Raw genomic sequence first — 25,115 nt, forward strand, 5'->3', positions numbered from 1 at the left:
AATGTCAAAGTCTGGGTGGCCCAAATGACGAAAGGGTTATGGTACTTCAGCCAAGAAAGGCCCAAAACCAAGGCGTAAGTGGGTGTTTGGATGACGTCAAATACCAACTGTTCGGGATGTTGCTCGATTGCTGACTTCAACTGAGTGGAGTGCTGTTTGATTGGTCCTGAAGCTAATGAAGTTCCATCAATAAGTTCCACTTTGGCAGGAACGTCTATGTTAGCCAGAGGAATCATGTGCCGGGAGGCGGAAGAGGTATCCATGCAATTACCAGAGGCTCCTGAATCCAGTAAAGCCAAAGTGGTCATGTTCAAGAGTTGTTTAAGGAGGAGGGGTGAGGAGAACCGTGGTGTAGGAAGAGAAGAAGCCAGCACTCAATGTAGAGGTGCCTAAGGAGGGGAAAGATTGATTTATCTTTTGGGCAAGACTATCCTGGCCATGATTGGGTTACTTTTTTGCATGCCTTGGCCCCAAACAGAATTGCTTTACTTTGTCCTGGACTGAGCACTCACACATTTTGCTTCAATCCTATACTCTATTTGCAGAAGCGCCTTGAAGGCCCAGCAGCAGCCTTCCACGGAATCTGAGGCTGACAACGAGGGTGGGGAGTATACAGTCTACGAATGCCCTGGCCTGGCACCGGTATGTACAACTAACAGGAAAGACTGGCACACTGCACAAAAACACAACAGTTCTGGCAAGGCCACATTATTATAGGGTATCCACAGACGACCGACCACAGTGCAGCCAAACATGGGTGATCATGTAGCAAGCAAGTACAGGCAGTCAATGGTCAGGAAGACAGCAATAGATCCTGTATGCATAGCTAGTCAACATGCTGCCATGCAAGCATGGGTGGATACAGTGTAAGCAAGCACAGGTAGTCTCAAAGCCTGCAATGCAATCATGGATAGTCACAAAGCAGGCAGGTAAGCACAGATGACCAAAGAGCCAGAAAGCACAAGTTGTCATAGACCATGCACGTATAGGTATTCTGAGTTCACGTAAGCATGTGGGTGCACGAGTGAGAAGGCACAGGATGCCAGAGTTCAGGGAAACCCCTCGGGTCATAGAACAGGCAGGAAAGCATAGGCAGGCACAGAGCGCTCAATTACCACCTGTCTAGGCAAGCATAGCTAAATACACAGCGGACAGGCTATGGCGGATTGCTGCCGCACAGGTAGGAAAACAGGCAAGCACAGGCACCCACAAAGTCAGCAAGCAACAAGGCCAGAGAACAGGAAAACGCATTCAATCCAGGCCACCCCAGAAGACAAACACTGTCAGCACAAACAGTGGCAGTGCCGGCATGCAAGGCAATCAGAGCCGGGAAGAACAGGTAACTAGCATGTCACAGAGAAGGGCAGAACGGATACTCACAGTTCAGGCAGTATGTGCAGTCACAGAACAGGCAAGTACCAGTGGTCACATTGGAGAAGAGTACCGATGATTGACAGGGGGCAGGAAAACAAGCGCAGGAAGTCACACAACTGTAAGCAAGAATGGCAGCATAACACACAAGTAAAGGAGTCCCAGAGCATGCAGTTAAAGAGGAAGCTAACAGAAGCAGTTAGCAGGTATACAATCGCATGCACTAACAAAGCAGGCAGAAATAGGGCATTACTGTGCAGGCAGTCGCAAAGCAACAATGTGCATGCAATTCCACAGCTGGCCTACACAGGTAGTACAGAACAGGAAGCCCAGCAAAATGTATTGCAGCAGGCACAAAAAGAGCACCACCATCCTAGAGCAGGAAACACACCACCGGATCCAGAACAGTCACACAGAGGTGGTCATAATGCAGGAACACACAGGTAGCCTTAGAACACTCACAGATTGGCAGTCACAGTACAAGAACACAGGAGCAGTCACAGAACAAGAGGGAACAGATACTTGCATAACAGGTTACATTAGCAGTCACAGAGCAGTCACACACAGGCTTCCACAAAGCAAGCCCACATAATCAAAGAGCAGTCACACACAGTCACTCACAGCTCAGGCAGAGTCGCATGGTCACAAATCACAACGCAGGCAATCACAGAGCAGGCACAAAGAGGTAGGCAATGGCATAGGCAGGAGGGTACTGTTCGCCCCCACCTGCAAGATAAATACCATCCAGTTGTAGCCCACCTTGGCTACATAACTGGGGCCAGACCAGCTCTTCTTATTTCTGGCACAAGAAGGCCGCAGTTTTATTCTTAAACAATTCACTCTATTACTTCAAACAAAATAAAAACATATTTAATTGTTTTTTACAACCCCTGACAATCTTTCTGTTTAATATTATTTTTCCTTGGTGCCCCCCTTTTCCTTGTCTCTCTTTATTTACAGCCACCTCGCTTTTCCCTTGTCCATTCTTTTTCCAGCATACTTCGGTCTCACTCCCCGAACCTCCCAGAGCCTCCTGCTCTGGGTGAAACACATTGGCAGCCGACTCGGTGGGCTGCAGGGAGTGCCGTTATGCCTGCTTCTTTCCACCAGCACAAGCTGGAAGCTGACGGCCACAGGGGTGGGGGAGCAGGTGCCCCTCCTCTTTTTACCTTGCCGCCGCCTTGCTAGGCTAAAAGAGGGCCATTTACTTGGTCCTCTTTACCCTCTATCAGGAGGTTAGTTTTGACACTGATTGATCGCCTGAGTTACTGCCACAGCAAAAAGGGGTTTCCCCCACTTTGCCGCCCCCACTAGTGCAAAAACTGGCTTACTATTTACAGCCCACCCAAGTTCAGCAAAAAGAGGTACCAACCCATGTCTGACAGGTGAACCCCGTCCTTCTCGTAATACCAAGGCACTCATCAGCCCGTGGCTGATTGTTGAGAAACCGCCTCCCCTGCAAAATGTTGCCTTTGCCATGTTCCGCTTTTTCCTAGACTCCTCAGCTGCATTTCAATTAGCCTCTCTCCACGTGAACCTAGGAATAATTTCTGACCACAACAACTGGCAAAACCCAAAGTCCTTGCTCAATGCCCACATTGTATGTTGCATTTCGTTCAGCAATTGCCCTCTGGCAATTGAGTGGAGTATTATTATGCCAGGGGAGGCCTCCCCTTTGATCAAGTTTGCCATTGTTTTATCCATTTCATCCCATCGCATTCCTTCCTTACCAAACCAAAGGATGTCAGTATTACTCAAGGCCCTCTTTCTTCCACTCCTACTGACGTTCGCCCATTCCGCTGCACCTTTCTGTCACATGTGGCGTCCTCTAGCATGAGGGGAGACAAAGATATACAACCATCAATGGCGAGCTCTAAATCTTATCAGCCCTAATGTACTTTTAATAGGCCCCTAATTTCCATCGCCTGATCTCCTTTATCCCCTGGACGCTTGCCCCTGCTCCTGCTGCCACGGTGGCTGCTCCTATTATGAAAGAGTGGGTGTCGTACTGTTTACGCTCCCTGCCCAATCTTCTCAATAACATGCTCAACACTGCCTTGAAGTGAAACACTGTTAGAGGCAGCCCGTCAATGTGGACCAACAGATTCCTTGCGCCTCTGGGTCTAGTGGCCAGGAAACTGCTTAGCAGACATTCAGGGCAGCAGCTACCTTCTCTTATGCAGTACAGTCGGATCTATTGCCCTTTTTCTGTCTGATCTGTCTTTGAACTCCTCAGTAGAATGACCACCTCCTGCCCCTTCAGCTCCATGTCAGCCTCCCCGAGGCCCCCCTTGCCATCACTTGCCTTGTTAGCCGCAGCACGTTCGCTAACCCTAAAGACCCCAAAAAAAGGCTACGCTGAAAGCCGCTCTTTAGAGTTTTGTCTCACAACCACCTTTACATGCGACTGCGGTCTCGCTCATTATACCTGACAGATCCTGGAAGGTGATGGGACGCCTGTGATCTGTCTCCCTTCCTTCCATCCTCCCCCACCCTATCATGGCTGCCTTTATAACCTCGCTTCCTGGTTCTCATCTGGTCCCGCAGAAGAAAACCACCTATGCTAAGGTGGTTGATCTCCACGGCCTGCTTCTCTTTGCCCTGCAGGCCTTTTTTATGCACTTCTTAATGCCCTGCTCTCCAACTGCTCCACTGGGCTTTGTTATTGTCAGAAAACTATCCCAATGCCCCTTGTACCACTGCAATGTACCTGGAGCCACCAAAATGTCCACAAGGTTCCTTAGAACATCCTTGCTATCCCCCAGAGCCACTCCAGCATCTCTGACACCTCCTCTTCTGCCTCCGGTGCGAGCTGCCTGAATCTCTGCCACCGCAAATGAGACAAAGTGTCAGCTATGCTGTTCTGCACACCTGGAAAATGCCTCGCCCTCACCTCCGTGTTCAGTCTCAGCCAGGTAAGCGTCAAGAACCTCATAAGGGCACGCACTAAAGGGAAGATCGCAGTGCCGCTATTCACCACCTGTACCACTGCGTGGTTATCGCACCACGATGTGATTTTCTTATTGGTCAACCACTCCTGCCATGTCTGGAAGCTGACTGCAAAGGGAAACAGCTCCAGGAATGTTATGTTCACCATCAGCCTTTCCTCCTTCCATGCCCCTGGCCATGCACTTGCGCACCAGCTCCTGCCTGAAACAGTCCGAATCCCACACCTCCTAAAGCATCTGTGAACAGCTCTATCTCCTCGCTAGACTGCCATAGCTCCCTCTGTACGGACACCCCATTGTAGGATTCCAGGAAACTCTCCCAGGCCTGGAGGTCTCTCTTCACTCCTGTCCCCAGACACATGTGGTGATATGCCTGCGCCAACCCCACCGTTTTCTGGGAGAGCCTTCTCGCAAATACCCAGCCTGCCGGGATCAACCGGCCTGCAAAGTTGAGTTGCCCCATCAGCTTCTGCAACTCTGCTAAGGTTGCCTTCTCTTTTTTCCCCATCCCTTGCACCGCCTTCATAAACTGGTCTATTTTCTCTGCTGGGAGCCTGCAGAGCCCCTCAGTGGTGTCAATCTGAATACCCGGTAATGTCAGGTTCGTGGTTGGCCTGTTTTATTTTCGGCCAGAGGGACACCTAGATGTTCTGCCGGTTGTTCAAAGGTGTTTAGCACCGTCTCACAGTCTTCTTCACCTTTTCTCCACACAAACAGAAAATCATCCAGGTAGCGCGCCACTATATCCCTTGCACTTCTTTTTCTCATTCCCCGCTGCATGAAGGTGCTGAACAGTTCAAAGTAGTGGCACTAGATAGCGCAGCCCACAGGCATGCACTTGTCGAAACTGGAGCCCCAACAACCCGAAACTCTCAGGTTGGACTGGCAATATACAGAATGTGGACTCGATGTCCACCATACAGAGATCCTCTGCCCGCTTCCTTCACCAGGTCGAGTGAGTGCCTCTATGAAGGAAGTGTAACCCACCGAACACTGGTCTGGATCAAGCCCACTATTTACCACCCTTAGGGTAAGAGAGATGGGGAATTGATTGGAATTGCCCCTCTTCCTTCTTTGGGACCACCCCTAGGGAGGAAATCACAAATTCCTTGGATGGGGGCACTGTGAAGGGCCCCTCTATCCTACCTAGATGTATCTCCTTTTTTAAAAGAAAATCTACTATCTCTGGTTCTATGGCTGCTGACTTCAAGTATTTTGGGACCACCCTACTGAGAACATTGTAGCTTGGTATCTTGAAACCCTCTGAGAAACCCTTTAAGAGTATCTCAGCTGCCACTCTGTCATGGAGCAGGCAAGCACGGAATTCCACAGTGCAGGTATTATTTGCATTTATTAAAACGGGCTCAATCGCTCAACAAGAAACTCTACTAATGCGGATATGGCTAGCTCGTAAAATCCAAGACTATGCGCCTTGCAGTGTGGCACCTGAGATGCCAAGTACAGTATAGGAGGGGGCGATGGGAAGCAGGAGGTAAGCCAGGTATACGCAAGGGCCACAGGTACTCACAGGCAGTTACAAAGCCAGGACACAGGAAGCCACAGCTCAGGAACACACATGCTCACAAGGCCGGCACATGCAATCAGTCACAGTGCAGGTACATACAGGCAGTCATAGAAGAGGCACACACACAGGCACTTTCAGGCCAGGCATACCAGGAGGGTCATATAGCAAGCATACACATGCAGTGACAGCACAGGCGTACACAGCAGGGTTTCATGTAGCAGGCAGTCACAGCCCATGTACACACAGACAGTAAGAGTGCAGGCTCACACGGGCGATCACCACCGCTAGTAACCTCTTTTTCTTCCTCACCACAGACCGGTGAAATGGAAATCCACAACCCGCTCTTCTTTGACTCAGCGATGCGCTCAGCCCCACGCCACCATGGTCTGAGCTTGAAGTAGCGGTGGGGTGCAGTGACCGCAGCCTAACTTTCGGGGGCATGGCGGAGAAGGGCCCCCCAACCCACTCATCGTCAACCATGGCGGCCTTGCATGCGGCGGCGGGCACTCAGTAAAGCGCCCTATTCTTCATGTGCTCTTGTTCTGTGGGTGTGTGTAAGCCATGTAAGTTGGGTCGTGAGAGCAATGGTGGGGCCATGGTAGTCATGGTACGTGTCGCTTTCGGTGCTGTTCTGTGGTGCTTGTTCAACGTCTCGTTCCAGCCGTGCCTTGCCTACCTCACCGCTCTCCCAAGACTGTGGAAACCCAGCCCTAAGCAGCTCCCTATCCTGTACAAAGCCCTTATCCCTGCACTCATGGGGTCCCCTGTTCTGCAGCCTCATGCATACGCTGCCTCAGCAGTACAAGCAACTACACACCTCACAATTGTTATTTTTTATAATTGAAATATCATTTTTTGTTCAAAATGGTCAAGTAGCACGTCTGTGGGTCCGTAATAGCTCTGTATCTGAGCAGCTTTTAATCCCATTTGGAAAAATGGCTGCATCAAAAGCTGTGCGTTGACTCTGAAGATGTTAGGGCGCAGTTGGGGGGGGAGAGCTGCAGGCATACAGGCAGACATGTCTTCAAGGGGCTCCACTGGTGCCAAGGAGCCTCACTGTGTCAGTATGTTGCTTTAGAAGTCCTCATAATTAACTTATTGGGGAAGTAGACGTGCGTTTCCGCAGGAAGCAACTTTACAAAATGTGAGATCAGTTTCCAAATGTGACACTATCGGTACCTGGGAGGTTGCAGGTGTGAATAGACATTACACGTAGACCAAGGCCATTTCTATCTGAGAAACTGTCTGATTAGCACGCTCTAGACAGGGCGCTGTGCGTAACACTGCAGTTAGTATTGAATGCATAAGAAGTGACGAGGGTGTAAGCACAATCGTCTACACTTTGGAATCCCCCTGGTGAATTGCTGCAGGTGGCTAAGGGGAGGCTTCTATCCTGCTCCCCTGTGCCCTATTCTTGCCAAAGCTTTGCTCAGTACACTGCACTGTGGCTTCCCTTACGCAAGGCCCTTTGGGTGCCACGTATCAGGTTTGCACAGTAAGTACATTCGTGTGTGTAGTGCGTCCTTCACAAGGTTGCCTGCGTATTACACAGACTGTGTCATGACTGCACAGAACATCCTGCTTGCTACCAGATCGCAAACCTCACTGTGCCTGCACAGAAACTGCTGCTTGCAGAGTGCATGCTGGAGACCAGCACAACTGATGCATTGAATGCTTGAAAAGTTCGTGCTGTGTGTTTAAAGTGTGGCTGTGCAACCACATTTCTCAAATTGTCAGAGTTGTGTGCTACGCAGCAGCCGGGATGTGTATGGTTTGCAGATTTAGTGCCTCAAGCATGCTGCTTGCTGACATATCAATTCCTTATGTTGTGCTTGCAAAATGCTTGCACAGTAAGAGGCTCCAAGCTTGCTGAATCCGCTTGTTTACAAAATGCACATAGCTTGTTTACACTGTGCCTTGTGTGGGCCACATGCCTAAAGATTTCAGAGTGCAACTGCATTTACAGTACTTGTTTGTAAAGTGCTTGCTGCTGTGTGTGCCTCACATCCCATGCCGAGTAAGTGCCTAAAGATTGTAGAGAAGGCTGTATTTACAGATTGTGTGTTGCTTGCTTACTGGGTCTTTGATGCAATGTGTGCCACCTAGATGCAGTGTAAGTGCCTGAAATGTGGTAAGTGAGCCTGAGTTTGCAGTTGGCCTGTCCCTTGTTTACAAGATATCATTTGCGTTTTGTGTTAAATATGCTTGCATGGATGGGGCTGAAAGCCAGCAGACAGAACCAATATGCAAAGCTTGCAAGAGCTTTGTTGACAGGGTCTATGGTTTATATTATGTGCCACCTGCTTGCAGCGCGTCTTTTGCTCAGTGTGTGCCACATGTTTACAGAGGGATCCATTGTTTACATTTGCATGCTGCCTGCAATGACATGTTTGTTGTATTTTGAGTGCAAAATGAATACACAATAGGGTGTTCCGCCTGAAATATTGGTCCTTGTTTACAGATTAACTGCTGCTTGCGTACAGGGTTTGGAGAACTATGTGTGGCTTGCTTGCTGAGTAAGCACATAAAGCTGTGTTTACAAAGTACATGCAGCTCAAATTGCATGCAGCTTGATTAGGACGTATTAGTTGTATTAATTCTGCCACATGCTTGCGGAGCAAGTACACAAAGCTTGCAAAGTGGAACTGTGGTTACAGCTGCCATCCTGTTTGTTTACAAGATATTATTTTGATGGTATATGATGTGTGCTGTTTGAGAAGCTTGCAATTGGAACCTGTGCTTAATGATTGCAAGCTCCATGTTTTCAGGTGGTTACTTGACGATTAAGTGCCAGTATGAGCCTATGTTTACAGAGTGTGCTGCTTTCTTACAGTGTGTTTCTTCCATTGCGTGTGCTACGTGGTTGTTTTCGTGAGGGGCCTCAAATGTTCCGATTCTTACTGTATGTTTATGACTGTGTGTGCAACATGCTTGCAGAGTTAAGCTTTCGGCGCTGGGACGATGCATATAGATTACCTGGGGCTTGTTTGCAGAGTGTGTGGCACACTGGGTGCAACATGCTTACAGAATGAGTGGATCCAGTTTGCAGAATAAGCCTTTTACAGGTAATGGGTTGCTTGCTTATAGGATGCTGATAATTCTCTGTGCGCCACATAACTGCAGAATGTGGCGATGATCCCGCTTAGCGAGCTGGTGCTTAAGTTAAACTTGCTTTTTGTTTATAAGGAGTTTGCTGGATTGCATGAGCCACATGGTTGCAGAACGGCCTCAGTTTACAGGTAGCTTGCTTCTTGTTTGCAAGGTATGGGTTGTACTGCACATGCCACATGATTGCGGAGTAAGCCCAAGTGTGCAAGTGGTGTGCTTCATGTTTACAAGGCATATATTACAATGCATGTGCTTAAAGAGGCAGCTCGAGTGTGCAGATAGTGTGCTTGTTGTTTGCAAGGCGTAGATTGCACTGCATGAGTCATGTTCGTGTAGAGCGTAGCTGAGTGTACATATTATGATGTGCTTCTTGTTTACAGGCTATAGATTTCAATACATGTCCCACGTGCTTATAGAATGAGGCCGAGTACACAGGTGGTGTGCTTCTTGTGTATAAGGCTTAGATTACACAGAACGTCCCATATGCTTATAGAGTGAGCCATAGTTTATATGTGGTGTGCTTCTTGTTTACTATGTATAGATTGCAGTGCATGTGCCACATGTTTCTAGTGTGAGCCCGAGTTTACAGATGGTGTGCTTCTTGTTTACTATGTGTAGATTGCAGTGCATGTGCCACATGCTTCTAGTGTGAGCCCGAGTTGTTGGTGTGCTTCTTGTTTACAATGTATAGATTGCAGTGCATGTGCCACGTGCTTCTAGTGTGAGCTCGAGTTTACAGATGGTGTGCTTCTTGTTTACTATGTGTAGATTGCAGTGCATGTGCCACATGCTTCTAGTGTGAGCCCGAGTTGTTGGTGTGCTTCTTGTTTACAATGTATAGATTGCAGTGCATGTGCCACACGCTTCTAGTGTGAGCCAGAGTTTACAGATGGTGTGCTTCTTGTTTACAATGTATAGTTTGCAGTGCATGTGCCACACGCTTCTAGCGTGAGCTAGAGTATACAGAGGGTGTGCTTCTTGTTTACAAGGTACAGGGTGCACCACGTGTGCAAAATGCTTACCAAGAGAGCCTGCATTTACAGATGCAGTGATGCTTGTTTACAAGCTATCAATTGCATGCTATGTTCTTGCAGCATCAGAGCTTACAGTTTGCAAAGTACATCTTTGTCTATAGATTGTGCAATTCTTGTTTACAAGATGGAGGGTGCACCTGGTGTGCCAAATGCCTGCACAGTAACTTGAGGCCAAGGTTTCTGTAGTGAGGCTGTGTGTATAGATGGTGTACTGCTTGCTTAAAGAGAGTGGGTGCCCCGTGCTTCCAAATTGAGCCAGTGTTTTCCGATTGTGCGCTGCTTGTTTACAGAGTGTTTCCTCGCTGCGTCTTCCACACATGCCCAGATAGGTGGCAAACCATGGATGGTGGCCACCCTCTAGAACCCGCTGTCGATGCTAGACCCATTTGGTCCCAATGCTCTCTTGTGCGGGGTAAGCCTTAAGGTCCATGCTGACCACTGGGAATGCCTCCCAAGTGTTCTGGGCAGTGCACCAGTGTTACCACAGGGTGCCAATAGTGCCTCAGGAATAGAACACGGGGTCCCCTACCACGAAGTAGAACATTTTGGCCTGGGCCTTTCTGCACTGGCCATTTGCCCATGCCTCATACATATTCGGCCCCCCTTCAGCGAGCCCTGTTCGACGCATCCAGTTTGGTGCAGGCGGGACCTAACACCACAAAGCACTGTTTCTTGAATCTAGTGTCATCCAAAACACGAATAAGTGCAGTGTTTTGGATCAGCGCTGCAAGGTGTTCGGTCCCTGCGCCCTGCTTGTGGCAGCCAACAAGGCATGCCAAAGGTGGACCTGTGCCAACCACGCTGCGTTGAAACGGCATCCAAACAGTGCATTTGTCAGTGCTTAGAATAACAGTATATTTAAGGAAACAACATACAGGCATGGATCGGTCCCTGCACCCTGCTGGCCACGATCAAAAGGGACCCGCCAAAATGTCCGGCTTTCTCCTTGCCACCCTGTTTGTGTTTGCTTGAGCAGACAAATCACCAATAGGGCTCAGCATTGGGTAATATCCCATGTCTTGGTCAACACTGCCACCTTCCACCAATCACTCCTACCATCTGACCAATATTCTACTGTTCTTCACCGACCAATGCCTGCTATGCTTCACCAACCAATACCTGCTATCCTTCACCGATCAATACCTGCTATCCTTCACCGACCAATACCTCCTTCACTGATCAATACCTGCTTCACCAACCAATACTCTACTATCTTTCACCAACCAATGCCTGCTATCCTTCACCGACCAATACCTGCTATCCTTCACCGACCAATACCTCCTTCACTGATCAATACCTGCTTCACCAACCAATACCTGCTATCTATCACCGACCAATGCCTATCCTTCACTGACCAATGCCTGCTATCCTTTACCAACCAATACCTGCTGTCCTTCACAAACCAATTCTCTGCTATCCTTCACCGACCAATGTACTGCCACCAATCAGTACCATGCCATCCTCCACCAATCCAACCCTTGTATCCTTCACCCATCAATATCCTGCCACCCCTCCCCGATCAATACTCTGCCATCATCCATCAATCAGCATTCTACCATCTGACCAACACTTTGTTACCTTCTCCGACTAATATGGTATGCTATTGTTTATTTGTAAAGCGCCTATACACAAAGCGAGTGTTTCAAAGTGCTCAAAGAGGGAGGGAACAAAAGGAAATAACAACAGTCATTCAGAGCCCTTGAATTTCTGAACGATAAAAGTCTGCACGGGCTGAGCGGGTGCATGGAACAAGTGCATATAATACAATTAACGGTGTACATAACAGCAAATAGGTCTTACGATGATTCTGCAGTTTTTCCAAGTGCATTGAGGCGCCACCATGCAAGGGGGGGAGACAAGGGAAAAACAGACGATCTTCAAGGCATGGTGCATTCAGATCGTGCAAGTGCGCAGGCGGATGAAGGAGGGGGAGATAAGTGCAGGGGGTGTGGCGGTAGGGGGGATCAAGTGTACCCAGTCAGTCAGAAGCTGGGGTAGGTGCTGAGAGATGCCACTTTCATGGGTCATTGACCAAGTGCAGTAGCGATGAGGCAAGTGCAAGGCCCAGAGACAAGTGCGAACGGACTGGTGAGAGTGTCCGGAACCTGTGAGACTCTGAGGTACACCAGGCGGCCAGTCAGCAGGCTGCGGGTAAAAGGAAGGAAAGAGGAATAGAGCAGAGAGAAAGGTTAGCAGGGAAGTGGGAGAGAGAGGGAAAAGGAGAAGATGTATGTCTTAAGGAGTTTCCGGAACTTAAGGAGATCAGGCTCAAGATGGAGTGCGGCAGGGAGGCTATTCCATAGGGAGGCCCCGGCAGAGGATAAAGATCTCCCTCCAAATATATGCTTGGAGAACCAGCTTACTCGCAGAAGGTTGGAGGTAGATGAGCGTAGAGCTCGGGAAGGACAGTATTTAGGTAGGCAACGTTGCAGATAGGTAGGTCCCAGGCCCCAGAAAGCCTTGTGGACAATGCAGGGAGTCTTGAACTTGATCCTTGCAGCCACGGGGAGCCAGTGGACGGATTTCAGTGCTGGAGAGATGCGGTCCCTGGGCTTGAGGCCAAGGATAAGTCCTGCATTTCTGTTCTGGATAAGTTGCAGAAGGCACAAGGTAGAGGCAGGGAGGTTGAGAAAGAGGCTGTTGCAGTAGTCAAGCTTTGAGAGAACCAGGGCTCTAAAGACAGTGAGCTACTGGGGGAAGGTGAGAAAAGGAAGAGTACCTCTGAGGAGGTGTAGCTGGTAGTTGCACTTTTCAGAGATGTCCGAAATGTGAGTGGAGAAGGAGAGAAAGGAGTCGAAGATGACCCCAGGGTTTTTTGCCTCAGAGGTGGGTGCGGACGCAGGGCGAAGGGAGGCCGGTCAGAGTGAGAGTGGGAAAGCGGGAGCAGGAGTCCCAATGCAATTTATCCAGCCACTATTCAATATCCTGCACCGATCAATACTCTGCCACTATTCACCAATCAATTCTCTGCCATCCTCCACTGAAGAATGGCCAGCACACTGTCTTCTTCCATCAGTCATTATCCCACCATCCGATCAATACTCTGCTATCATTCACCGACCAATATCCTACCATATGCCACTGATGAATACCCTGACACCTTTCACCAATCAATACCTTGCCATCCCCTGCAATCAACACTCTGACATCTTCCAGCAATCTCCATCCTACCTTCTGACCAATACTTGCTATCTATCCATCACTGATCAAAGCCCTGCCCCCCATCTGCAGTCAACATGCTTTCACCATTCTCCACCAATCAATACCCTGATCAACAACACTCTGCCATGGACCACCAATCACTGTTCTACCATCCTTCACCGCCCAATACCCAGCTATCCTTCATTGACCAATACTATGCTATCCTTCACCAATCATTACCCTGCCATCCCTTTCTGACCAATAACCTGCCATCCTCCAGTGATTAAAACCAGGCCACCTCTCCCCAATCAGCACACTGCCATCCTCCACCAATCACTATCGTGACATCCTCCACCGATTAAAACCCTGCTACCTTTCACCAATCAGTACCCTGCTACCTTTCACCAATCAGTACCCTGACATCCTTCACGGACTAAGACCCGTCCATCCTCCACCAATCAAGACCAAGAAACTGTGCCATCTTCTATCAGTCATTACCCAGCTATCCTTCACCAACCAATAAACTGCCATCCTTCAGCGATCAAACCCATGCAACCCCCCCATCCAACACGCTGCCATCCTTCACCAGTCATTACCGTAGCAGACCACGCCAATTAGAACCCTGCCATCCTTCATCAATCAATAGCCTGACTTTTCACCTCTCCATAAATACCCTGCCATCCTTTCCCCATCAATACGCTGCCTCCATCCACTGATCAAAACACTGTTAACCTTCATCAACAAACGCCTTGCCATCTTCCACTGACCAAGGTGATGCCCTCCTTCACGGTGCAAAACCATGCCATCTTCCAGAAATTAATACTCTGCGACCCCCTGCCATCTTCCACCAACCAATACTCTGCCATGCTCCACTGATCAATAGCTCGCTATCTCTCACCAAACAAAGCCCTGCCATCTTCCACCAACCAATACTCGGCCATGCTAACCTGCCACCCATCACAGGCCCAGCCCTTCCAACTTCTACCAACCAATACTCTGCCATGCTCTGCTTATTAATACCCTGCTACCTCTCACAGACCAAGCCCTGCCAACTTCTACCAACCAATACCCCGCCATGCTCCACTGATCAATAGCCTGCTATCCCTCACCAAACAAAGCCCTGCCATCTTCCACCAACCAATACCTTGCCACCCCTCGCAGACTAAGCCCTGCCATCTTCCACCAACCACTACTCTGCCATGCTCTGCTGATTAATACCCTGCCACCCCTCACAGACCAAGCCCTGCCACCTTCTACAAACCAATACTCTGCCACTCTCCAATGATCAATAGCCTGCCACCCATCACAGACCAAGCCCTGCCATCTTCCACCAACCACTACTCTGCCATGCTCTGCTGATTAATACCCTGCCACCCCTCACAGACCAAGCCCTGCCACCTTCTACAAACCAAAACTCTGCCACTCTCCAATGATCAATAGCCTGCCACCCCTCACAGACCAAGCCCTGTCATCTTCCAGCAGCCACTACTCTGCCATGCTCTGCTGATTAATACCCTGCCACCCCTCACAGACCAAGCCCTGCCAACTTCTACCAACCAATAAATACTCTGCGTCTCTCCAATGATCAATAGCCTGCCACCCCTCACAGACCAAGCCCTGCCATCTTCCACCAACCAATACTCCGACATGCTCTGCTGATTAATACCCTGCCACCCCTCACAGACCAAACCCTGCCAACTTCTACCAACCAATACTCTGCCATGCTCTGCTGATTAATACCCTGCCACCCCTCACAGACCAAGCCCTGCCAACTTCCATCAAGCAATACCCTGCAATCCTTAACTTGGGGCTCTGCAACCTGTTGGCTCTCAATGTTTTGGACTATAACTCCCTTGATTCCCTCACCATTGTCTATACTGGCCATCCATTGTGGGAGTAGTCCAAAACATCTGGAAAGCCAGATGTTGTAGACCCCTTCCGTAATTGATCAACCTTGCCATCTGCTGCCGTCATTCCAAAACCCTGCCATTTTCCACCAATCACAAACCGCCATCCTCTGCTGACCAGCCTTGCCATCCTTCACCAACTAGTCCCCTGCCATCTTCCCTCAACCAATATCCTAACATCTGCCACCAACCAGAAAGGATGCCATCAAGCATGCCGCCAGTCACCATCCCCAACACTACTGCAGCCCACACAAGTTGACAACCTCGCAACAACGCAAACGTGCACATCTCACCGGCCCAAGGACAAGAGCCTCGTGCCCAGAATAACAATCCCCCCCTATACACCTCCACACAACCGCAGGTCACTAGGCGATTAAACCACGCTGCCACAGCCCATTGCACCCAGACATGGAGGAAAGGCCCAAAGCCGGAAGGAACGCTGCTCCACCGAAGGCATACTCCCATCATACCGCATCCTTTAGCGCTCCAGAGGTTTAGGACTACACCTCCCATCAGCCCTAGCCAGCAGAGTCAATGGTGGAGGATCATGGGAGTCACAGTCCAACATATCTGGCGAGCCACGGGTTGCCAACCCTTCAGTCAGCTCCAAGAAGCCAAAGAAACTGTGAAGTTGCGCTTCACAAGCATAGCACAGTTAACCATCAAAATCTAAAGGCTCCTTCCAGGCACAGTCAGGGCAGGAACGACACTTTTCACTGCGCAAGATGTGCTCGTAAACGAAAAGTGGCGTTTTGGGATCTAATCTGCCACTTCTACTCACCTATCCGGGTTCTAGCTTTACGGCTCGCAGCAGTCCTCGCAACCGCCCAGCATCACGTTTTAACCTACAAAATTAGGTGCTAATGTACGGCACCGTGGTCGTTGGTGTAGAACACAGCCGCCATTCATTCCAAAGTGTTCGCTTTTTTCTTTAAAATAATGAAATGTCTGTAACTGTCTTGAAATATAAAATACAAACACTGGCCACTAGATGGCAGAGCGAGCCCACAGTAAAGCAGCCACTAATGTGTTAGGACTTCATTAAATCTACTTTCTCCCTCATGTCTCCCTGCATGTCTGCGCCATGGAAGTACTGCAGAGGACATGCAGCCTTGCAAGGTAGACATATCTTTAGGCCGGATTCTGGGCTCGGGATAAAGTTAGTCTACCCAGTTTTCAGCACCACCAGTCTGAGGTGGTTGGAAACACAGGGGAGGGGGGGGGGGGTCAGGTGTGGTGTCCTGCTTTCCAGTGGTACAAGTTGATGAACTCTTGTCTTTGTGGAGCCAGCATGCGCACCAATTACATTGTGGCACTTCTAACACAGCCACAGCTCTGATTTAGCAACGTGCCCTTGAGCTTGCAGTAAATAAGAAAAGTGGCGCTGCAGAATGGGACAGGCCTTCATTACAAAAGAAAAGCTTGTGCGCTAGGTGTGAGGGACACCTCACGGGTGCTGTACTTACATGTAAAACAAGGACTTTACTCAGAGACGCCCCTTCATGCGTCCGCCCAGCATTAGTGAAATGACGTGGCATTTATAACGCGCCTGTACAGAAGTGTTTCAATGTGCTACGAGGCAAGGGAGGGGCAACAAAGGGAAGACAGAGACAACGATCTTACTAGGCCAAGTGACATCGACCATACGATAAATAGAATAAGTAAGCAATAAGTAAAAGTTGCGGCCAGCTGGTGGTAAGTGCTGTTAGGAGACTGTAGGGATACAGAAAACAGTCCTCAAACACAGGGGTTGCTATGGAGGGAAGTGTACAACTGGCGGGGGAGGGGACCTGGGCCCGAGATCAGAGGGTGGCCAGGCGGAGCAGGACGATTTGGCACGGCCGATTTGGTGCGGGACTATTTGGCGCGGCCGGTTCGGCGCAGCAGCCCACGCCGAACTGGCTGCACAGAACCTGCGCCGAACTGGCCTTGCGCCGAACTGGCCTGTCCGCGAACTGGCCGCACAGAACCCGCGCCGAACTGGCCGTGGGTTCTTTACAACGTAATCGCTCTGCCTGAAGTGGCTCTGATCTCCAAATGCTGCTGCCTCTCAGAGGGAGCTGGTGACTTCTAAGCACGCACCTAATAGTGCTCCGGGAACAGTCTTCTCTGTTAGATAAAAATACCATAGGTGTGCCTCAAGTCTTGTTATCTGTAGAGGCTACTGTAATGGTCATGATACATGGGTCAGCCCATGACGTCCCAATAGTTTTCCTGAACTTGTTAATGAGTTGGGTATTTGTTCTGAGGTCCCAGAGGTACATGGTCTATGGTATGGTATATGGCGGATATAATGGACATTTCATCCACAACTTGTTGTATGAGTATTGCGGTACACCCCGTTTCGGCGCCGCCGGTTTGGCGCTGGCGCCCCAAAACATCCCTGCGCCAAAACATCCCAGCGCCGAACTGGCCGCAGCGAATCGGCCCGCGCCGAATCGGCGGCGCCGAAACAGGGTGTACCGTGGCCAGGTGACCAGTGCAGTTTCAGTCAGGAGTTCAGCAGGGGAGAGGTGGAGAGAAAGCAGAAGCAAAGTGGAAGGTTTTGAGGAGCTTCCGGAACCGGAGATGATTCTCCTCAAGTTTCAGGGAGGCAGGAAGGCTGTTCCAGAGGGAGGCCCGAGCAGAAGAAAGATCTACCACCAACTCGCTGCTTGGAGAAGCGACTAACCCTGAGGGAGTTGGAGGCGGATGAGCGAAAAGCTTGGGAAGGAAGATATTTGGGAAGAGAAAGTTGAAGGTATTGAGGCCCAGGCCCCGGAAGGCCTTGTGGACAATGCAGAGGGTTTTGAACTTAATTCTCACAGCCACTTGCAGCCAGTGTAGAGATTTCAAAGCTGGAGAGATAGGATCCCTGGGCTCGAGGCCAAGGATAAGTCTCGGATGAGTTGCAGAGAGTAGAAGCAGGCAGATTGACAAAGAGGCTGTTGCAATAGTCCAGCCTAGAGAGAACCAGAGCTCTGGAGACAGTGAGCTTCTGGGGGAAGGAGAGGAAAGGAAGAATACCTCTGAGGCGGTGAAGATGAGGGTTGCTAGCGCTCTTGTCAGGTGCTAAATAAGGCACACCCCTGAGGCTTTCATGTCAGCACACCACATGCTTTCTGTTTCAGAATAGGGTATTTTTAAGGTTGTTCCTGCTTGGAGCCACACATTTTTATTTTAACACAGCCCTTTTACTCAGGTCATAAGCTGTTTGGTGACACTAACGATGCAAAGCACCTTTTGCACCCACTTTTCGATCATGTACGTTTCTGCTGTCACGACCCCTCCCCGCCATTCTTCCCAGCACCCTCGAAATGGCTGTGGAAGGATTTGGTGAGGAAACTGTCGGAAGTGCACACCAGTCCACACCACTTTCCTCACAAGAGTATATGTGGGCCCTCAACCATGAGACTGCTCGTTTAATGCACAAAGCACAGTCAGGTTAAGCGCCTAGTGGTAGTGTTCACTATCCCAGTTTAAATTCACCAGAAAATCCCAGAGGGCCACGCTGACGTCACATTCTGTGGCATGGCCCAGCTCTATGCTTGGGCGACACTGAATGGGTACACAGAATGAGCTCTCTCCCATCCCCCGAGGCGATCAGCCCTCACAGAGAGGCCCGGCACTGAATAGGTACGCAGAATGACGCACTCTCTCCCATCCCCCGAGGCGATCAGCCCTCACAAAGAGGCCCGGCACTGAATGATCACACACAATGACCGACTCTCCCATTCCCTATAGGTGATAATTTCACGCAGAGTTGCCAGGCACTGATTAGTCACACGGAATGACCCACTCTCCCATTCCGCAGAGGTGACCAGCTCTCAAAGAGAGGCCCGGCACTGAATGGGCACAGAGGGTGCCCCACTCTCCCACCCCAGAGAGGGGACTAGTTGACGCAGAGAGCACGAATCGGGTGGGAACACAGAAGCGGGTCGCTACACCACCCACCAGGAGTGACCAGGGAAAACCCAGAGCCTGGCTGGGGAATTAGCGAAGGATCGGTCCCACACGGCAACCTCCACTCCTTCCCCACAGCGGGCACGGGGGCTGCTTGAGGGGCATTACAGTTGAGAGGCCTTGGGGTGAGTACGCCCCTCCTTCCCCATTCCTCAACACTTGCTCCACGGGCACCTTCCGAGAGCGGGGAGGTATGCAGGGGGACCCGCAGCGCCTCGAAGCACCGGCCCAGGGTGTGGGCCTAGACTGTCTCCTTTCTTGGATGTGACTTGTAATAAATAAACAAATAAACTTTATTCAAAAGAGCGGCATGCGTGTAGTTTTTCTAGATTAGATGTTGCCGGGTCACAACAACGCAAATGGGGGGGGGGGGGGTGAGGTGGGCTCGTGGCCCGCAGTGTCACCACCTAGCCGTCTCAAGTCTGTGCGTACCCGTGGCCCGCACTCCCTGCTTGGTCTCCAGCTTTACCCCGCCTCTCGCCAGCCTTGCTATTTGCTGTCTCAGATTCGGCGCCCGTGTTCCCCAAACAGGCCAAGAAGTCAGCGCGAGGAAGTGAAGACACCCCGAGTCACACTGGGGAGCCCAGGCTCCAACACAAGTCCGGGCCCGTAGTCACCCGTGGCAGATAGAGTGATTCAATTCATAATAACAGCCATCATTAAAGCGCCAAGATGTGGTGTGTGTGAGCATCATTAGTGTAAGGGCGCCCTTTCTGGGCTAAGATTCTTAGAGTGAGGCGGCCCCCCTGAAACCAGGCTTCGCATCCCCTTTCCTGAGTTCCCCCCAGAATGTGAAAAAGGCTGTGCAGTGCGTGTGCGTGGTTTGGCTGGGGGATGGGTGCGGGGGGCTGTGCTGGAAGGTGGTGGCGAGGAGGAAGAGATAATGGGCAGGAATGGCTGCGCTGCCTGCACCTGCAGGTGCATCACAAAGGCCTGCCAGCGGGGCACTGAACGCTGCTGATGGGCACTCCAAGAGGGGGCGGTGCCACCACCCCAGACAAGGGAGTCGTGCTACCAATGCACACATCGCGCTGGGGGCTGGGGGCGGGGGTTGCTACTGCTTTGGTGGTCCCATTTACAGGCCTAGACTCCGAGGCCGCCTCGCTATACACCTCGCTTGCTTGTTGTTTGGTGTCCACTGTTGGGCCCACACCAGCGGTGCTGTGGTCGCCGTGGACGCCTCATTTGCAGAAGGCACCCCGGGCAGGAGACCTCATGTGCTGTAGCCCACCCCAGGAGTATTGCGTCCAGCTTGGGTGGGGGCGTCTCTGGACTGCACGCCTGGAGCCCGCTGCCCAGTTCCACAGCTCCATCTGAAGTAGAGCTCCTGTGTAGATTGGTGTAGAGTGCTGCAGAACAAACAACGAGTACTGTGACCAAGTCTGGGGGGCACACATGGAGCACTGGAGGTGGAGTGTGCAGTTCAGGAGGCCTTGTGCCCAGCGTGGTGTAAAGTGCTGGCCCCGCCCCACGCCAGGTGTATTACGTCAGTCAAGCTTTGGACGCGGTGCCCAAGTCCAGAGGCCTCGTGCGGAGTATGATGTGCGCATGGGATTTACACAAAGGGGGTGCACCCAGGCGGTTACTGCGAAGGGTGCAGGGATGACAGAGGACCTTGGGAAAAAGGAGGGGCTCCAGAGGGGAAGAATTAGGGTGCAGTGGGGCGATCACCAAGTGTCTTTTGCCAGCGTTTTCCTCTGGAGTATCACGCCCAGTTCTGGAGGCCACACCAGTAGTATAGTGTCCAGGTCAGGTGGCCACGCCAGCAGTATAGTGTCCAGGTCAGGTGGCCACGCCAGCAGTATAGTGTCCAGGTCAGATGGCCACGCCAGCAGTATAGTGTCCAGGTCAGGTGGCCACGCCAGCAGTATAGTGTCCAGGTCAGATGGCCACGCCAGCAGTGTAGTGTCCAGGTCAGGGGGCCACGCCAGCAGTACAGTGTCCAGGTCAGGTGGCCACGCCAGTAGTATAGTGTCCAGGTCAGGTGGCCACGCCAGCAGTATAGTGTCCAGGTCAGGTGGCCACGCCAGCAGTATAGTGTCCAGGTCAGGTGGCCACGCCAGCAGTATAGTGTCCAGGTCAGGTGGCCACGCCAGTAGTGTAGTGTCCAGGTCAGGGGGCCACGCCAGCAGTACAGTGTCCAGGTCAGGTGGCCACGCCAGTATTATAGTGTCCAGGTCAGGTGGCCACGCCAGCAGTATAGTGTCCAGGTCAGGTGGCCACGCCAGCAGTGTAGTGTCCAGGTCAGGTGGCCACGCCAGCAGTATAGTGTTCAGGTCAGGTGGCCACGCCAGCAGTGTAGTGTCCAGGTCAGGGGGCCACGCCAGCAGTACAGTGTCCAGGTCAGGTGGCCACGCCAGTAGTATAGTGTCCAGGTCAGGTGGCCACGCCAGCAGTATAGTGTCCAGGTCAGGTGGCCACGCCAGCAGTATAGTGTCCAGGTCAGGTGGCCACGCCAGCAGTATAGTGTCCAGGTCAGGTGGCCACGCCAGTAGTGTAGTGTCCAGGTCAGGGGGCCACGCCAGCAGTACAGTGTCCAGGTCAGGTGGCCACGCCAGTAGTATAGTGTCCAGGTCAGGTGGCCACGCCAGCAGTACAGTGTCCAGGTCAGGTGGCCACGCCAGCAGTATAGTGTCCAGGTCAGGTGGCCACGCCAGCAGTATAGTGTCCAGGTCAGGTGGCCACGCCAGTAGTGTAGTGTCCAGGTCAGGGGGCCACGCCAGCAGTACAGTGTCCAGGTCAGGTGGCCACGCCAGTAGTATAGTGTCCAGGTCAGGTGGCCACGCCAGCAGTATAGTGTCCAGGTCAGGTGGCCACGCCAGCAGTATAGTGTCCAGGTCAGGTGGCCACGCCAGCAGTATAGTGTCCAGGTCAGGTGGCCACGCCAGCAGTATAGTGTCCAGGTCAGGTGGCCACGCCAGTAGTGTAGTGTCCAGGTCAGGGGGCCACGCCAGCAGTACAGTGTCCAGGTCAGGTGGCCACGCCAGTAGTATAGTGTCCAGGTCAGGTGGCCACGCCAGCAGTATAGTGTCCAGGTCAGATGGCCACGCCAGCAGTATAGTGTCCAGGTCAGGTGGCCACGCCAGCAGTATAGTGTCCAGGTCAGATGGCCACGCCAGCAGTGTAGTGTCCAGGTCAGGGGGCCACGCCAGCAGTACAGTGTCCAGGTCAGGTGGCCACGCCAGTAGTATAGTGTCCAGGTCAGGTGGCCACGCCAGCAGTATAGTGTCCAGGTCAGGTGGCCACGCCAGCAGTATAGTGTCCAGGTCAGGTGGCCACGCCAGCAGTATAGTGTCCAGGTCAGGTGGCCACGCCAGTAGTGTAGTGTCCAGGTCAGGGGGCCACGCCAGCAGTACAGTGTCCAGGTCAGGTGGCCACGCCAGTATTATAGTGTCCAGGTCAGGTGGCCACGCCAGCAGTATAGTGTCCAGGTCAGGTGGCCACGCCAGCAGTGTAGTGTCCAGGTCAGGTGGCCACGCCAGCAGTATAGTGTTCAGGTCAGGTGGCCACGCCAGCAGTGTAGTGTCCAGGTCAGGGGGCCACGCCAGCAGTACAGTGTCCAGGTCAGGTGGCCACGCCAGTAGTATAGTGTCCAGGTCAGGTGGCCACGCCAGCAGTATAGTGTCCAGGTCAGGTGGCCACGCCAGCAGTATAGTGTCCAGGTCAGGTGGCCACGCCAGCAGTATAGTGTCCAGGTCAGGTGGCCACGCCAGTAGTGTAGTGTCCAGGTCAGGGGGCCACGCCAGCAGTACAGTGTCCAGGTCAGGTGGCCACGCCAGTAGTATAGTGTCCAGGTCAGGTGGCCACGCCAGCAGTACAGTGTCCAGGTCAGGTGGCCACGCCAGCAGTATAGTGTCCAGGTCAGGTGGCCACGCCAGCAGTATAGTGTCCAGGTCAGGTGGCCACGCCAGTAGTGTAGTGTCCAGGTCAGGGGGCCACGCCAGCAGTACAGTGTCCAGGTCAGGTGGCCACGCCAGTAGTATAGTGTCCAGGTCAGGTGGCCACGCCAGCAGTATAGTGTCCAGGTCAGGTGGCCACGCCAGCAGTATAGTGTCCAGGTCAGGTGGCCACGCCAGCAGTATAGTGTCCAGGTCAGGTGGCCACGCCAGCAGTATAGTGTCCAGGTCAGGTGGCCACGCCAGTAGTGTAGTGTCCAGGTCAGGGGGCCACGCCAGCAGTACAGTGTCCAGGTCAGGTGGCCACGCCAGTAGTATAGTGTCCAGGTCAGGTGGCCACGCCAGCAGTATAGTGTCCAGGTCAGGGGGCCTTGCCAGCAGTACAGTGTCCAGGTCAGGGGGCCACGCCAGCAGTACAGTGTCCAGGTCAGGTGGCCACGCCAGCAGTACAGTGTCCAGGTCAGGGGGCCACCCCAGCAGTACAGTGTCCAGGTCAGATGGCCACGCCAGCAGTACAATGTCCAGGTCAGGTGGCCACGCCAGTAGTATAGTGTCCAGGTCAGGTGGTGACGCCAGCAGTATAGTGTCCAGGTCAGGTGGTGACGCCAGCAGTATAGTGTCCAGGTCAGGGGGCCAGGTCAGGGGGCCACGCCAGCAGTACAGTGTCCAGGTCAGGTGGCTACGCCAGCAGTATAATGTCCAGGTCAGGTGGCCACGCCAGCAGTATAGTGTCCAGGTCAGGTGGCCACGCCAGCAGTATAGTGTCCAGGTCAGGTCAGGTGGCCACGCCAGCAGTATAGTGTCCAGGTCAGGTCAGGTGGCTACGCCAGCAGTATAATGTCCAGGTCAGGTGGCCACGCCAGCAGTGTAGTGTCCAGGTCAGGGGGCCACGCCAGCAGTACAGTGTCCAGGTCAGGTGGCCACGCCAGTAGTATAGTGTCCAGGTCAGGTGGCCACGCCAGCAGTATAGTGTCCAGGTCAGGTGGCCACGCCAGCAGTATAGTGTCCAGGTCAGGTGGCCACGCCAGCAGTATAGTGTCCAGGTCAGGTGGCCACGCCAGTAGTGTAGTGTCCAGGTCAGGGGGCCACGCCAGCAGTACAGTGTCCAGGTCAGGTGGCCACGCCAGTAGTATAGTGTCCAGGTCAGGTGGCCACGCCAGCAGTATAGTGTCCAGGTCAGGTGGCCACGCCAGCAGTATAGTGTCCAGGTCAGGTGGCCACGCCAGCAGTATAGTGTCCAGGTCAGGTGGCCACGCCAGCAGTATAGTGTCCAGGTCAGGTGGCCACGCCAGTAGTGTAGTGTCCAGGTCAGGTGGCCACGCCAGCAGTATAGTGTCCAGGTCAGGTGGCCATGCCAGCAGTACAGTGTCCAGGTCAGGTGGCCACGCCAGTAGTATAGTGTCCAGGTCAGGTGGCCACGCCAGCAGTATAGTGTCCAGGTCAGGTGGCCACGCCAGCAGTATAGTGTCCAGGTCAGGTGGCCACGCCAGCAGTATAGTGTCCAGGTCAGGTGGCCACGCCAGTAGTGTAGTGTCCAGGTCAGGGGGCCACGCCAGCAGTACAGTGTCCAGGTCAGGTGGCCACGCCAGTAGTATAGTGTCCAGGTCAGGTGGCCACGCCAGCAGTATAGTGTCCAGGTCAGGTGGCCACGCCAGTAGTGTAGTGTCCAGGTCAGGGGGCCACGCCAGCAGTACAGTGTCCAGGTCAGGTGGCCACGCCAGTAGTATAGTGTCCAGGTCAGGTGGCCACGCCAGCAGTATAGTGTCCAGGTCAGGGGGCCTTGCCAGCAGTACAGTGTCGAGGTCAGGGGGCCACGCCAGCAGTACAGTGTCCAGGTCAGGTGGCCACGCCAGCAGTACAGTGTCCAGGTCAGGGGGCCACCCCAGCAGTACAGTGTCCAGGTCAGATGGCCACGCCAGCAGTACAATGTCCAGGTCAGGTGGCCACGCCAGTAGTATAGTGTCCAGGTCAGGTGGTGACGCCAGCAGTATAGTGTCCAGGTCAGGTGGTGATGCCAGCAGTATAGTGTCCAGGTCAGGGGGCCAGGTCAGGGGGCCACGCCAGCAGTACAGTGTCCAGGTCAGGTCAGGTGGCTACGCCAGCAGTATAATGTCCAGGTCAGGTGGCCACGCCAGCAGTATAGTGTCCAGGTCAGGTGGCCACGCCAGCAGTATAGTGTCCAGGTCAGGTCAGGTGGCCACGCCAGCAGTATAGTGTCCAGGTCAGGTCAGGTGGCCACACCA

General features: G+C 52.5%; 1 protein-coding gene across 2 annotated transcripts in view; it reads left to right on the plus strand.

Moving 5' to 3' along the window:
* LOC138521991 (uncharacterized) overlaps positions 1 to 19,281 on the plus strand; it is a 523,182-nt gene extending 503,901 nt beyond the window's left edge. The window contains exons 8-10 of one of the 2 annotated variants that reach the window (XR_011283205.1): positions 546 to 642; positions 6,159 to 17,349; positions 17,491 to 19,281. Coding sequence is in view for 1 of the 2 variants with exons in the window: in XM_069635182.1 (XP_069491283.1) it covers positions 546 to 642; positions 6,159 to 6,245 (184 nt within the window). In the remaining variant the exon portion in view is untranslated. Of the gene's footprint in view, positions 1 to 545; positions 643 to 6,158 lie in introns of both variants that reach the window. The other variant, XM_069635182.1, reaches the window with a different exon arrangement.
* Positions 19,282 to 25,115: the final 5,834 nt, after the last annotated feature.

This window comes from Ambystoma mexicanum, chromosome 13, assembly GCF_040938575.1.
Source record: "Ambystoma mexicanum isolate Mex_15411 chromosome 13, UKY_AmexF1_1, whole genome shotgun sequence".
Classification (NCBI taxonomy): domain Eukaryota; kingdom Metazoa; phylum Chordata; class Amphibia; order Caudata; family Ambystomatidae; genus Ambystoma; species Ambystoma mexicanum.